The sequence below is a fragment of the Paraphaeosphaeria sporulosa genome (genome assembly GCF_001642045.1).
Source record: "Paraphaeosphaeria sporulosa strain AP3s5-JAC2a unplaced genomic scaffold CC84scaffold_2, whole genome shotgun sequence".
Lineage (NCBI taxonomy): Eukaryota > Fungi > Ascomycota > Dothideomycetes > Pleosporales > Didymosphaeriaceae > Paraphaeosphaeria > Paraphaeosphaeria sporulosa.
In genome coordinates, this window is record NW_017253361.1 from 488974 (window position 1) to 503111 (window position 14138).

Genomic DNA, 14138 nt, shown 5'->3' on the forward strand with positions numbered 1-14138 from the left:
GGTGAGCTTACTCCACATTCAGACTCGGTCCAGAGGCCGCACTTGTCCCCATGCCCGTAGACTAGTACACGCGCAGCACGTCTCCACGGTTTCTCCAGGTGCCAATTGATGTGCGGTCAAAAAGCACCTTCCCAGTTTCGCCGAAATCTCGGAGCATGAACTAGATCGGGTAAAATGTCGGATCTCAAGGCGCCCACACCAGGTGCCGCAAAGCTCTCCTATCCACGTGTACCGCGATACTCGACATGCGATGTAAGGAAGATTGCAGTATCGCACGGGTCACATGGCCCAGTACCCACAACGGCACGGCATTCAGAGGCTCTGCCTTGCGATCTCGGACTAAGACTTGCGGTCAAGGCACGCCAGTCATTTTGGCCTGATCTCGCGCGCAAATGCCACAGCTCTTAGAGTCGCATTACCTCGCCCGTTCCTTGATGCGGGCCAGAAGCTCGATTTCGTACTTGCATCTGCTACCCGTTATAGCTCGTGTACATAACCCTTTTCCGTCGTGTCTTTTCGTCTCTTTGTTGCTCTCCCACATGAAATTATTGCACTTTTCAGCCTGCAGCGATCATGCAAGCAACCGAGGCACATCGGGCGATCGTATGGCGCTTTGAAGCCCGAAAACACCTCAGAAGGCGCTGAAGGGTGAGCGCCAGCCGTGAGAGGTGTAGTACATCACTACCCCGCAAATTCGCTGCCGCAAGCATGAATGCGGCAATTCATCCGTGCAAACCTGGGGTACTGTCACTAAGTACTGTACCCATCAGTCAGGATTGCCCCACAAACACAACCCGCTGGCCCACAATTTTCGTCTATACGACTTCACCAACTTGTACCTCGATGCTGCGATGAGATGCGCAGCAACATTGCAGCTGCACATTGCAGTTCTCGCGCATTGTATGCAACTGGCCGTCGCATTACCGGCATCGTAGAGATGTCAACTGTACGAATGGGCGCAGGGTATAGCATTGGAAAGCTAACCACGGTGAGCTATGGCCAAGTCGTGGACGCGTTGGCACACCGAAAGATGTAGGGGGGTGTCATCTGATTCGCCCGGAATACCAGCCAACAACCTCATGACCACACGCAGCAAAACAAACAAGGCGCTGCCGCTGGCGCCGGCTTCCGCCACTACGATGGATGTAGGTATTACCCCTGGCGCCTTTTCGCCAACACTGAACATGATTGGTTTGTATGTATACGAAATGTAGCGTTGAAAGTACAACTGCTTGCCCGTGCTTACCGGTCCCTCCGCAAACTCGATCTACAAGCCACCATATACCTGCAGGTACGGGGCATCGGGCATAATTTCTTGCACTAGTTCGCGGAGGGCGCCAGCCCAGTGCATTGACCGAGGCCTCAAGTACGGGCAGAAATATTTCCGGTCTCGTTGAAGCTTGTGAACGTACGTGGAAGGAAGACTTAAAAGAGCCGTACCGCACATGCCGAACTTGACCGTTGTGGAGAAGGTACAAGGTCGATCTCTCCTTGTCTTTCATTGTCTTTCACGAGTCCATCATGAAGGCAGCAGTTCTTTTCTCACTATTGCCGCTAGTGATTGCGGCTCCAGCAGCGGTACCGTTAGAGAAGAGAGCGTCTCCCACGGTTATCGCACCTTCAGCAGGAGCCACCGTTGTTGGCAAGTCGTTCTTGGGCGTTGAGACCTTTAATGGAATACCTTTCGCGCAACCACCTACAGGGAACCTTCGCCTGAAGCCACCACAGCCGCTCACATCCTCAGTCGGAAAAGTCGATGGCTCGCAAACCCCCAAGGCATGCCCTCAGTTCTTCTTCAGCCTTGACCAGAGCAACTTCCCCACAAACGTGCTTGGGACGATTCTCAACACACCGCTCTTCCAGACGGTGACCAATGCTGGCGAAGATTGTCTAACCATCAATGTTCAAAGACCTGCCGGCACTACCAGCTCTTCGAAACTTCCCGTACTCTTCTGGATTTTTGGTGGCGGCTTTGAACTCGGCTCTACGCAAATGTACGATGGAACATCGCTCATCGCCAGCTCACTCAGCGAGGGCAAGCCCATCGTTTTCGTTGCAGTCAACTACCGCGTCGGCGGCTTCGGTTTCCTGCCTGGGAAGGAGATCCTGAAAGATGGCTCCGCGAACCTAGGCCTTCTAGACCAACGACTTGGCCTCAAGTGGGTAGCAGACAACATTGCTGCCTTTGGAGGCGACCCGGACAAGGTTACTATTTGGGGAGAATCTGCGGGCGCCATCTCAGTAGCTGACCAGATGCTTATGTATGATGGCGACAACACTTACAAGGGCAAACCGCTTTTCCGCGCCGGCATCATGAATTCCGGCTCCATCGTACCAGCAAAACCAGTCGATGACGCTAAGCCCCAGGCTGTGTACGATCTTGTTGTCAAGAACGCAGGATGCTCCTCCTCCTCTGACACGCTCGCCTGCCTTCGTTCAAAGGACTACACTACATTCCTGAACGCTGCAAACTCTGTTCCCGGCATCCTCTCGTACAGCTCCGTCTCTCTCTCATACCTCCCGCGTCCCGACGGCAGCGCTCTGACCGCCTCCCCCGACGCCCTCGTTGCAGCCGGCAAATACGCCAAAGTCCCCTTCATCGTCGGCGACCAAGAAGACGAAGGCACCCTCTTCGGCCTCTTCACGCCCAACCTCACCACAACCCAAGACGTGACCAAGTACCTCTCTACGGTCTTCTTCCCGACCGCCGACACAAAGGTCCTCTCGGGCCTCGTCGCAACCTACCAAAACACCCTCGAGGATGGCTCCCCGTTCCGCACCCTTCTTCTCAACAACTGGTACCCCCAGTTCAAGCGCATCTCCGCGCTCATCGGCGACATCACATTCACCCTGACACGCCGCGTGTTCCTCGAGACCACGTCGAGCGTCTTCCCCGACGTACCCTCGTGGTCGTACCTCTCAAGCTACGATTACGGGACCCCGATCCTGGGCACATTCCACGGCTCCGACTTGCTGCAGGTCTTCTACGGGGTGCTACCCAACAACGCGGCGAAATCGATTCGCGCGTATTATCTGAGCTTTGTGTATAATCTGGATCCGAATGAGGGGAGCGGGCAGGATAACTGGCCGCAGTGGAGTGCGGGGCAGCAGTTGAAGGGATTCGGGGCGAACTCGAACACGCTGCTCAAGGATGATTTTAGGAGCGATACGGCGACATTTTTGAAGTCGAACCTGGGGTCATTTTATATCTAATTGGGTGGGGCTGGGGGAATGGTTACGATGTTATGATTTATGGGTGGGCTTGGCTTGGGAAGGCGCTGAGTGTTGTTTAGGTTCGGTATCTGTAAATATGGAAATGCATGATAGGGACGGCCTTTTCCCAGCTGACACATCATTTTATCTTATCTTATTTTTTCTATGTGTGTGTGTGCCAATCTACCGGAGGTCTTACTTCAATCCTAGATCTCTCTTCTCGAACACGAGCACCTCCAGCACGCTAGAACGGCCACAGACATATTAGAAATGTTTGAAAGGATAGAGATTATGAGGCTCTGATCAAGCTGAGCTAATGATATTGATCTTGCGTCTTAAACAGTCAAGTGCAAACGCCATCCATTGGGTATCTACTCAAACAATTCCAAGAGTCGGAACGCAACACAAACAAAGTCGCATCGTCGCGGCGAAGGCTGCGTGGTGTTATGATATCGGAGGACACGGCTGGAGATGGGGCGCAACCTACCGTGGTGCTACAACGCCCTGACGGCCAACTGTGGCAAGAGGAGTATCGCTTTGGTGAACTAGCCCTTCCAATAATCCCCATAATTATTGGTTAAACTTGGTGAGCTATCAAAAACGACGAAAACGTTCGACTCATAAATAACTGACTGAAGTCAGCACAAATTCTAGATCTCGTAAGCGTGGTTTGAGGCCTGAGAAATCTTTTCTAATTAAGCCATGGTATGTCTCAGTGAGGATCCAGTATCCAGCGCCACAGATATAGGTCCATGTATTACCACAGGTTAGACAACACGCCTGCTGACTGTGTTCCATGTTATTTTGAGCGGTGTAGCGATGACTCGGTTTGACCCCTCTTTGATATAAAAGTTGGCATCTCCACCCACGAAAATGACCAAACTCTTCGACTTGAACATGAACAACAACTTATAGCCTTTCACTGTCATGCATGTTCTATAACAACCTGAATCTTCCATTTTCGATTCCAAATCACCCAGCGAAACCTTATGGCGTTCCCAGGACATACCCTGAACCCACAGCCTAGCCATGGTGATGTTCAGTATGCTTTACGACTACATTGTTCAGCTGAACAGCCCCACGTTCTATCACAATGAATCTTTGTGTTCATGCCACCTGCGGTTTCACCTTGCAATGCGGTTCGCCCCTATGAATTACCATGTCGCGACCAGCAGAGTGTACCCTGCCACAGCCGTTGTCTCCTTCACCCTTGCCCGCCCAAGAAGTATGGACGCCTTGGACCAAATCTCGTCCTCAGCCTTCCAGGTGCAGATAGGAAGTATGGAGCATGTGTTTTATTTTCGGATTGTGGGAACGAGATACTCGTGAAGACACCTGTACGATTCTTCTTCCGCCTGGTCTCATTCCAAGGATCAACGTCTTGCACACACGCCTCTATGGCACTTGTCTTCCGAGTTCTGACTTGTATTTTCCATATTTGGAAAAAGACAACCTCGTTCCTGGGACACTCGTAATTGAATTGGTAACGTTATATCATGACGTCGTGACTGCTCTCATCAGCGCAACCAAGAAACCCTCAACCCCACTGAAACCTCTCCTCATCCACCCTCGTCCCCTCCTCCCAGCATTTCTCCACCCACTCCACACCCACCTGCCTCGCGAGGCCCGTTATCCTCCCCCTTCCCTTACTCACATAACCCCCATCCGGGACAACCACATGCGTGATCCCATCTTCCTGTTCACTTTGCGCGACACTCCCACTCGCAAACCTGATATAATTCCTCGCAAGAACCGCTCTGAAATTCCACTCTGCGTCTTCACAGGAGTCTGCGAACGCGACTTTCATAGTAGCAAACATGTAGTTCTTGAGATGCGCCATCGAATGCGCATGGTCCTCCATCTGCCTCACGAACTCTTGGCCATCGAACCCTTTTTCAGATTTCCTCGGCATGCCCGCTAGAATCCCACGCATCTCCTCGACATCCATTATGTCCCTCGCATACGGATCGCCATTTTCGTCAATATTCGCTTCTACCGCCAGCTGCTCCGCATCGAGCAGATAGAACATGTGTCTGTTCGCCTCGTAGGGCAGCAAGTACGGGAGAGCGCCCACGTCGATTTCGTTCTGGCGGATGCAGTCGTGGATCCAGATGGGTTTTACGATGTTAGTCAGGCCGCGTTTTTCCAAGGAGGATACTTTGACGAGGCGCTTGTCGGCGACGACGACGAGGTTTTTGTCCGAGGTGTCGCGCTGGACGAGTTTGGCGCCGTGCGCTTTGACAAGGGCTTCGAGCTCGGCCTTGGATTTCTTGGTAGGGTGGACCTGGTCTGTCATGATATAGATCTGCAGGCCGTCGAAGAGTTTTGACGCTGGGCCTGCGTAGGGTGTGTGCAGGGTGTCGTTGCCTGCTACGACGAGCTGCTTCTTCGTGGTGCGGGCTTTCTTACGTCGGCTCTGCTCGATTTTGAATTCTTTCTCCTTGTCGGCGTGTTCGGTTTCGGCTGTGTTTTTTACCTCCCAGAACTCGTCAATACTGAGGCCTTGGTCCCAGGATTTGTCGGTGCGAAGGGCCTTGAATCGTGGGAAGCGCAGTGTTTGGCCGAGGCGGAACCTGTCGGTTGACTCAACACTCGCGGCTTTGCATTCCAGGACGACCGAGTCGGAAGGGTGGATCCATTGATCGGGGCGCTCGTGCTGGCGGTTCTCTGCGTGGCCACCTAGCTCAATGATGGAAGGAGGCCGGCGCTGGTCCCAGTCTTTCCATTTACCCTCTGTGCGTCCGCGGATGGAGGCGTAGTCTTCCCTACTCATGCCACCACCAACTTTGAAGAAAGAGATACATTTCTCATAGTCAGGGTCACCTTCTTTCGCCCTTTTGTTGACGAGCAGACCGCACAGGAAGGAAGAGTGCGCACCGCCACGGTGCCCGGATCCAAAGTACCCACCGATAACAACACAGTCTATCATCTCTCCGAACTCGGACATGTACTCTGGCTTCACTTTGACCCAATCGTCGTTTCGCTCGTTGAGCTTGTACATGGATCGTGGATTCTTGAGAACAAGGCCTTCGGATGCGTTTTCGACCACTCGACGGAGTTCGGGTTCGACCTGATTGGGAGAGTGTGCTTCAATGTATGGGTGGATCTCGATGCGGCGGGGTACGCCTTTGACTGCACTTTGAAGCGCCGCTCTTCTGTCTCGAAGAGTATAAGGCGTAAGCAACGTGTCGTTGAGATACAAGCAATCGAAAACTCTGAAAAGTGGACGTTGACCAGTGTTGGAGCCTGTGGTGTTCTCTTTCTCGGATATGGCCGCGGTTTTGAGCGTGCCGAAGCCAACGATATGATCGGTTTCCATGTCCCAGGTGATCATCTCGCCGTCTAAGATGATGTTTCGGATATTTTTGTGGAACGCGTCCTTGATGAAGCGAGTCAGGGCTCCGGCTTCGTCGCCAGTGAAGTGCTTCCCGTAGAGGTAGGCGTAGTCTTTGGCTTTTCGAGACCAGAAGCCGAAGACTCTCCCGCCTGGTGCTGAGGGATCTTCCATCATGTGTAGCTGCATTCTCTCGCCATCGAGCTTCTCCTCTATCCAGAATGAATCATCTTCTGGTGTCGGTTTGAGTTTCGCGACGATTTTGTCGAAGGAGCCAACCTTGGGCTGGAAAGCAGCGAGCTGCGGCTGGAAGCACTGCATGAGGGTAATGCCGGTATCTTCGCCATCTAGTCGCACCTCCGGATCGAATAATTCCCAGCATACTCGTCGGAGATTGGATGAGATGTTGAAGAGAGCTACTGCATCTGGATGCCATATGTCCAGAATTGTCTTCTCAGTTGCCCCAATCTTCATTTGCCGTAGGATGATCCGGATCAGCCAGGTCATCTCTTCCGGGTTCATACGCCGGTAGAACCGTTCAAAGATCTTGATCTGCTCTTTCTCTCCTCCCACTTGTGATAGTCGATCTAAGGCGTTGTTCACTTCTGCGATGCTCATTGTGCCGACTTCCGATCGCAGAGGCCGCTTCGACAGGACCTCATAGCAACGCCCCGCAAAATCTCCCGCGGTGGAAGCCGACGCTTTGTGCAATTGACCAGGCAGCTTCCAGTTGATCATTTGCTTGGCATCATCGGAGTCTTTGTTGATCTTGGTGACCTGGATCAATATCTTTGCAATGGCCTTTTCCTTCAATCCGTACATTGCTCGATCCCGGTCTTTCTCTGGGATCATGAGTCGCATCGCCGGGTAGAAATCATTTCCGACTTCTTTGCGCCATTGCGCCATGTACCTCTCGATGATGTTGCGCCTCGCCTCGTGCGGTGACAAATTTGAATGTCCGGAAGGGCCGACCCTCCTACGCGGGCCTGCGGGCCTGTTCTTCTTTACAGTGTCCAACAGCGGATCAAACAGCTCATTGAAAAGTGTGTGAAACGGCAGGGTCTTGTGGATGTTGCTGGGCCGATTGGGGTACTTGGCATCCAGATCCTCTTCTCCGCCATACATGAGCGTCTGCTCCTTGACGGCGTCGGCGTCCGGCATGGGCATATCTTCTGCCATGGTGAGTGCACATGGGTAGAAGGAGAAATGCCTGTCGCTGGCAATATTTGTTGATGTTGCGCCGCGCCGCAGGCAACCACGCGCCTAAGCTCACGTCATCACGTGCCGCTGATTGCTCGGAGGACCGAGTTGGCCTGACGCGTCAGGCATAATGCTGGGCGCTGGCTGTGCATTGTCTCCAACGCCTTTCCTCGCCCCAGTCTCTCGTTCAAATCCGCGTTGATTACTTCCTGGAGCTGCTGCCACGCACATGCGGGGAGCAAGACACGAAGCTATTAGCTCCGTTGCATCTGCTGTTTGTCTGCATCCAATGGGCACTCGATGAGCTCAGCCAGCGCCCGCAGCACTGCTCTTGTCCCGCAAGGCACCGGCGACACCCAGTATAATGTGCGGGATGCAGCCCTGCGCGGCGCGTCGTCAGCTTTCTCGAAGCCGCCGGTCAAGCCCAAGCCGCTGGCCAACACATACACGGGCGGGGGCAATGGTGCGCTCCTCGCAGCTACCAAAGCAGGCACGGGTGGAACGCCGCGGAACACGACGCCATCGGGCACTGCGACGCCCGTGACGAGGGACTGGACGGGCGGGAGCGCGAGGAGTTCTGCCAGGCCCTATGCCTCGCCCAGGCCATCGCTGAGTATGCCGTGGCCGTCCGCTTGCTGGCCCTGACTGATCGCGTGGGCAGGCAAATCCAGTAGCTCCAGCACTCTAGCTGTGCCCGACGACAGCTTCGAGCGGATACCATCACCCTCCAACATTGCCGCGAGGCTGGCTGCCGCGCGATACAGCCCCATGAAACCCATCTCGCAGCGAGCGCCGACGCCAATCATGACCGAGCGGGACGTCAACGAGCGGGATGTGCTGCCTCCCCCCGGCAGCGTAGGCAATGTGCTGGCGCGGCTGGATTCGAGGCAGCAGAACGTGCCCAAGCTGACCAGGGACGCGGCCAAGACGGACCCGGTTGCCATTGCGCGAGCACAGCACGCAGGCCTGGACAGGCCCACCGACGACACCCCGATCCCCCCGACCAGCGCGCTGGTGAACATGTTTGAGCAAAGCCGGCCAGTCTCACGCACGTCTCCGACTCCCGTCCGCTCACCCAAGCCACAGCGCGCTTTCAAGATTCCACTCGAACCGAAGGCCGGCGAGCCTCTGGAGAGACAGCGGACAAAGACACCTCCTCCTGTGAAACCGAAGCCGAAGCCACTGTCTGACCCGCCGCATTCCGCAGATGGGGCTGCTGAGAATACCAGCTTCAGGAACATCCGGAAAGACACCTTCGGTCCACCTCCTGTGATGCGGGAGACCTCGGAGAAACTGGCCGTCAAAACAGCGAACCCTCACCCTAAGCCACCACCGAAGACTGCTTCACATAGCCGCCCAAAGTCGGAGGACATGACACGATCTGCCTCACGCAATTACAGAAGACTGTCTTCGTCTCTGAGTCACAACGAGACTCCGTCGTCTCCTTCGTCCTTTGTATCTGCTCGTTCAACTCAGGAAGAGAAGCCAAAACCCAAGCCAACCATACCACCACCACGACGCTCGGCGAAGCCCAAGGGGGAAGTAAAACAGGTTGCGTCTAGACCGAGTACTGCTACGCCCTTGTCAAACCCCTCACCCACTCGCGCCCGTGCATCCAAGCCTACTTCTCCCTTTCCTCCGCCTGCACAGCTCACCCCTCCTAGGAGAGCTTCAGTATCAGGAACATCCACACCAACCGGCACCTTTTACCATTCGAACTACCAACGTGAGTCGGCAAGATCCATAACGAAGCACATGACCGGGGAAAGCCTCTCCAGTGCCATCATGGGAGCCGCATTGGCTTCCTCTCGAAACGTCTCACCAGCTCGGCCCTCGTCCAGCCATCTCGGGAGCCCGTATCTGGCTGCAACCCCGCCATTGCCTGTACGGAAGCACCATCATTTCAGCCATTCGCCTTTCGGTCGCTCTCCATCGCCGCCGAAACCTAAGCCCCAACCTACCGGCAAGCTGCGTACTACGATGCGAAAAGATCCTTCGTCGTCAGACGATGAAGAAAGCGAGAAGTACAAACGCAAAGGCACGCGAATCATGGGAATGGGTCGCAAGCATCCGAACAAACACCACGAGGGGACCCGCAAGCGCTGGCGCGACCAAATCACCGAACGCGAACGCAAACGCTACGAGGGCGTCTGGGCAGCCAACAAAGGCCTCTTCATTGCCGCGTCGTCTTCAGGCTCCCGCGCGTCGTCGCGCTCCCCCCAACCTACCTCGGAGGATGACCCATCCCAAGACGTGCTCAACATTGTCGCAAAGGAGATTTGGAGCCGGAGTCGCCTGCCCGAACACGTTCTCGAAGAGGTGTGGGATCTGGTGGATAGTAGGGGAGCTGGGAGGCTGAAGCGAGATGAGTTTGTAGTAGGCATGTGGCTGATTGATCAGCGGCTGAAGGGTAGGAAGCTGCCCATCAAGGTCGGTGACAGCGTGTGGCACAGCGTTAGGGGGGCTACGGGCGTGAAGGTCAAGGTTGGGGATCGCTCTCACAAAGTGCACAAGCCGCATGTCAAGGTGCCGTTGGATGTTCGGCTCTTGTGAGAAGGTTGTTCGGATGCTGGATTAGAGAATGTGTTGGTTTTCCTATGTTTTAGACGAGATACCCATAGTGCCAATTGCTACTGTCTCTAAATTGAGCCCCATGCTATGTCTCCTAGTGATACTCAAATAGTTAGTAGTGCCCGACTAAGACAGTCCTCAATATCCTACACACCCTTCGGTGCTCACAAACGGGCACGCTTCGTTTCCATCGCTCCTTCTCCAGCGCATTGGCTCTTTGTGCATTCTCCCATCGCCCTGATCCTACAAGTACACCGCAACACTGTATAATACAACGCGTCCTTGCGATCATTTCGTCTTTTTTCCTCACCCCTCACCTCGTCACAAGCGGCTCATGCGCGCCCTCGCTCACATCCCTCAACCCCTCCTCCCCACCCAACCATTTCGCCGCATCCAACGGCCACACCACCGCGAGCACTTTCCCCTTCACCACATTTAGCGGCACCGCCCCAAACACTCTACTATCCCTACTCCAATCCAGATTATCCCCCGCAAGCCACACGTGCCCCTCGGGCACCCTGACAACCTCCTCCTTCACGTTCGCCCAATCCCCCTCATCGTCCCGCTTCCCCAGATCCCCGTTTCCCTTGCCTCCTGACAGCACAGCGACGAAATCGCCGGGCATCCCGACGACGCGCTTGCAGCCTCTGGTGTCCTTGTGCCCGGGCGTGTCGAAGGTGACGACGTCGCCCACGGCAATGTTGCGGCCGCGGCGGTGCAGGTGCGAGACCAGGATCATGGGGGTCGAGCGGTAGGAGTGCGGGATCGTGGGCACCATGGAGATGCCGTGCGTGGGGCCGACCATGCCGATGTAGGTGAAGACGAGGTGTATGGCGAGGAAGATTTTGGCGGTGGTTTTGGCGATGCGGAAGGTAGCTAGGGCGGGGGTGTAGTTGCCGGAGGGCTGGAGCTGGAGGCGCAGGCGGGAGAGGAGCGTGGAGAGGGTCTGGGTGCGTTGCGGGCGGAGGTGTTGACGGAAGGAGGCGGTGTGGGCGCGCGGTGATTTGGCGCTGAAGAAGAGCGAGGACGGTCGTATTCGTGGGGGCGGCATTGTGTGGTGTGTGGGTGGTGTTGTTGCGGTATCGCGTGAGAGGTAGGTTGTTGGAGAGCTTCAAGCTTGAGCTCGGAGCGCCAAGTTTCTTAAGTCCGTGACGGTCGCACTTCGCGAGACCTCCCCGCATCAGCACTGCAATACAATAATGACAGAGCCCAGGGTGGTTGGGCTGAAAAGTCCGGAGCAGGCCGTTCCCAGGTACATAAGATTCCAACGAGTCGTATCCTTTACTCTAGCTGAAGAAAGACCGCAGACCTGCGCCAACAGGCCTTGAAGGCGATGGAACTGTGCACGATGCTGTAAGAGGTGCTTTCTATTTCTTCACACACGTCATGTTCCTCATTCTCATCGAGCGCAAACTGCCATGATCGCTTTTCTTACAGTATAGTAGACCTCATCGCCACCTATCACGACCTAAACCCCACCACCATCGATGAACTCCACGAAGAACCCTCCCCCCTCGAATTCTTGCGCTACGTCGCCCGCAATCGTCCCTTTGTCGTCCGGAAAGGCGCAACTTCCTGGGCATCTCACAAGAAGTGGAACGCCGCTTATCTCTCGAGCATCATGGGCTCCATTCCCGTCAACGTCGCAATCACGCCGCATGGAAATGCAGATTCCATCCTGCACCTCTCGCCCACGCACGCCCTCTTCGTCAAGCCCTTCGAGACGGCCATCCCCTTCTCCACCGCGCAATCCCACATCCAGAACCAAGAACTAGATCCTGCGTGGAGTAAGCATAACGCGACGTACTACCTGCAAACGCAAAACGACAATCTGCGAGGCGAGTACGCGACGCTGTTCGCGGACGTTCCGGCGAGCATATCGTGGGCGCGCATCGCGCTCGAGAACGACGCCGACGCCATCAACTTCTGGCTCGGCAACAGCGGCAGCACGACGGCGCTGCACAAGGACAACTACGAGAACGTGTACGTGCAGGTGCTAGGGCAGAAGCACTTTGTGCTGCTTCCACCGGTCGAGGCGCCGTGTGTGAATGAGAGGGCGGTGCTGGCGGCGACGTATGCGTGTGGTGGGTCGCCAGAGTCAGATGTCCTTCAGAAGGAGGATATGGTAGCGAATATTGACGGCGCAGGGGAGGGAGAGGAGGAAGCTTACGTCCCGTTTGCGACGTGGGACCCGGATCAACCTGAGGAGCATGCGACGCCGTTCTCGCGGTATTCGCAGCCGCTGAGGGTGACGCTGGAGGAGGGCGACATGCTGTATCTGCCTGCGCTGTGGTATCACAAGGTGAGCCAGAGCTGCAATGCGGAGGGCTTGTGCTGCGCGGTGAATTACTGGTATGATCTGGACTTTACTGGGGGGTTCTGGGCGAGCAGCTCGTTTGTGCGAGGTGTGGGGCTGCTTGAGGAGCAGAGATGGAGGGAGGCGCATGAGGATACTGAGAATGGCGCGAAGCAGGTGCGGGAATCGACTTGGTTGTAGGTCATGCGCTATCACGATCGTCTGCAGCGGCCCGGTAAATGTCAATGACATTGCACATGTGAATCCGCATCGCCGTCTCATCTCCTCCCTGCGCTCTCGCCACCTCTCCCAGTCAGACAACGCGTACCACGCGAGCGAATAACAAGCTTCTTCATCCCCCACAGCGCTAGGAAATTCACAGGCTACTCCACCCTCATCTCAACCACATTACTCTCAAACGCCCTCCCGTGGAACGGCGAATCCACATACGCCTCCAACTGCCCCGTCCCGATGTCACCCCCATACTTATCCCAAACCCCCGAAAAGGCTCCCTTGACAGAGACCTTGTACTTCGCCGGCTTCCTCTCCGGCAACCACGGCTTATCCATGACGACCTCGTGCGCTTCCTCGGTCCCGGGCGCCACAGTTACCAGATCCTCCGCACTCGGCGGCATCAACCGATTCACTTTAAGCCCCTCAGTCGGAATCTCTTTCCCTTCTTCATCGACGAGCGTGAAGAGCCCGAGGTTGGCAGCTTGCGGGTCGAGTGGCGTGTTCCATTTCAGGAGGGTAAAGGGGGTGGTGGGGTTGTTGTTTTTGAGGGTGACAAGGAGGGAGGGGGGTGACCGGGAGATTTGAGATAGCTTGAATTCGAGGCCCGGGACGCCTTCTGTAGCTGTGGAGGGGGACATGGTCAGTGTGGGAGAGGAGGTGTTGAAGTAGTAGAGGGCACCGAGAAGGGTGACGGCGGAGACGGCGATGAGGGCTGTTCGACCGTTCATTGAGACGGAGTGGGTTCGTGAGACGTCTGGTGTTGGTTGCGATCAAGCTTTTGGCGCGGCGCGGTATCAGAGATGTGCCGTTGGCGTGGAGATCGCTAGGCTGCGAGAGGCAGGAGGGTCGGACTGGCGATCGAGACTTGGGCGATGGGCGTGAGAGTGGATATCAGTTTGCTGGCGGTTAGCTATGTGTGGTGTCGTTGTAGACGGTGACGTGAAAGCCCATGCACGAGCTACTAATGACAGCGGCCTGGCAAGGACACATGTCCGCAGGCCGCAGGGATGCTTTTTGCCTCATTGTCATGGACCGCCAGGCTGCGAAAGACTTCATATAAGGCGTGGCCAATGTGCAGGCGGCAAGTCACGTTAAGCTCGCGTGCGGGCGGGGAAGGGGGTGAGACCTCGAACGGCTACGTCGACTGTGGCGCTAGCGTAGATTAACGCTGAAATGAGCAGGAGGCTTTCGTCGTGAACGCAACGTCGCAAACGAAACGCGCCGCCTCGTCAAGCAGACACATCGTGGCGGAAGGGCGAGACGAATGCGCGGCCCGCTGGGCTGCCCCCA

The 14138-nt window shown here is 55.7% G+C and overlaps 6 protein-coding genes across 6 annotated transcripts; 3 read left to right on the forward strand and 3 right to left on the reverse strand.

The window, feature by feature from the left end:
- Positions 1-1521: 1521 nt before the first annotated feature.
- Positions 1522-3201, forward strand: CC84DRAFT_1110633 (alpha/beta-hydrolase; the record flags this gene model as incomplete). Its single annotated transcript, XM_018175259.1, has 1 exon — positions 1522-3201. A coding segment is annotated over one exon (1680 nt), but the record flags the coding sequence as incomplete, so codon positions are not given.
- Positions 3202-4750: 1549 nt separating this feature from the next.
- On the reverse strand, positions 4751-7765 carry CC84DRAFT_1136897 (ATP-dependent DNA ligase; the record flags this gene model as incomplete). Its single annotated transcript, XM_018176119.1, has 1 exon — positions 4751-7765. Exon 1 carries the CDS (start codon positions 7724-7726, stop codon positions 4751-4753), a length of 2976 nt encoding a protein of 991 aa, XP_018039703.1. The 5' UTR covers positions 7727-7765.
- A 146-nt stretch (positions 7766-7911) lies between these two features.
- Positions 7912-10389, forward strand: CC84DRAFT_1160512 (uncharacterized protein). Its single transcript, XM_018177515.1, has 2 exons — positions 7912-8360; positions 8409-10389. The coding sequence occupies exons 1-2, from the start codon at positions 8048-8050 to the stop codon at positions 10298-10300; spliced, it is 2205 nt and encodes a 734-aa protein (XP_018039704.1). The 5' UTR covers positions 7912-8047; the 3' UTR covers positions 10301-10389.
- Positions 10320-11423, reverse strand: CC84DRAFT_1160513 (LexA/Signal peptidase). Its single transcript, XM_018177516.1, has one exon. The coding sequence runs from the start codon at positions 11367-11369 to the stop codon at positions 10632-10634; it is 738 nt and encodes a 245-aa protein (XP_018039705.1). The 5' UTR covers positions 11370-11423; the 3' UTR covers positions 10320-10631.
- Positions 11424-11517: 94 nt separating this feature from the next.
- Positions 11518-12815, forward strand: CC84DRAFT_1212788 (Clavaminate synthase-like protein; the record flags this gene model as incomplete). Its single annotated transcript, XM_018182478.1, has 3 exons — positions 11518-11570; positions 11626-11678; positions 11764-12815. 3 exons carry the CDS (start codon positions 11518-11520, stop codon positions 12813-12815), a joined length of 1158 nt encoding a protein of 385 aa, XP_018039706.1.
- Positions 12733-14072, reverse strand: CC84DRAFT_1160515 (uncharacterized protein). Its single transcript, XM_018177517.1, has one exon. It carries the CDS (start codon positions 13574-13576, stop codon positions 12998-13000), a length of 579 nt encoding a protein of 192 aa, XP_018039707.1. The 5' UTR covers positions 13577-14072; the 3' UTR covers positions 12733-12997.
- Positions 14073-14138: the final 66 nt, after the last annotated feature.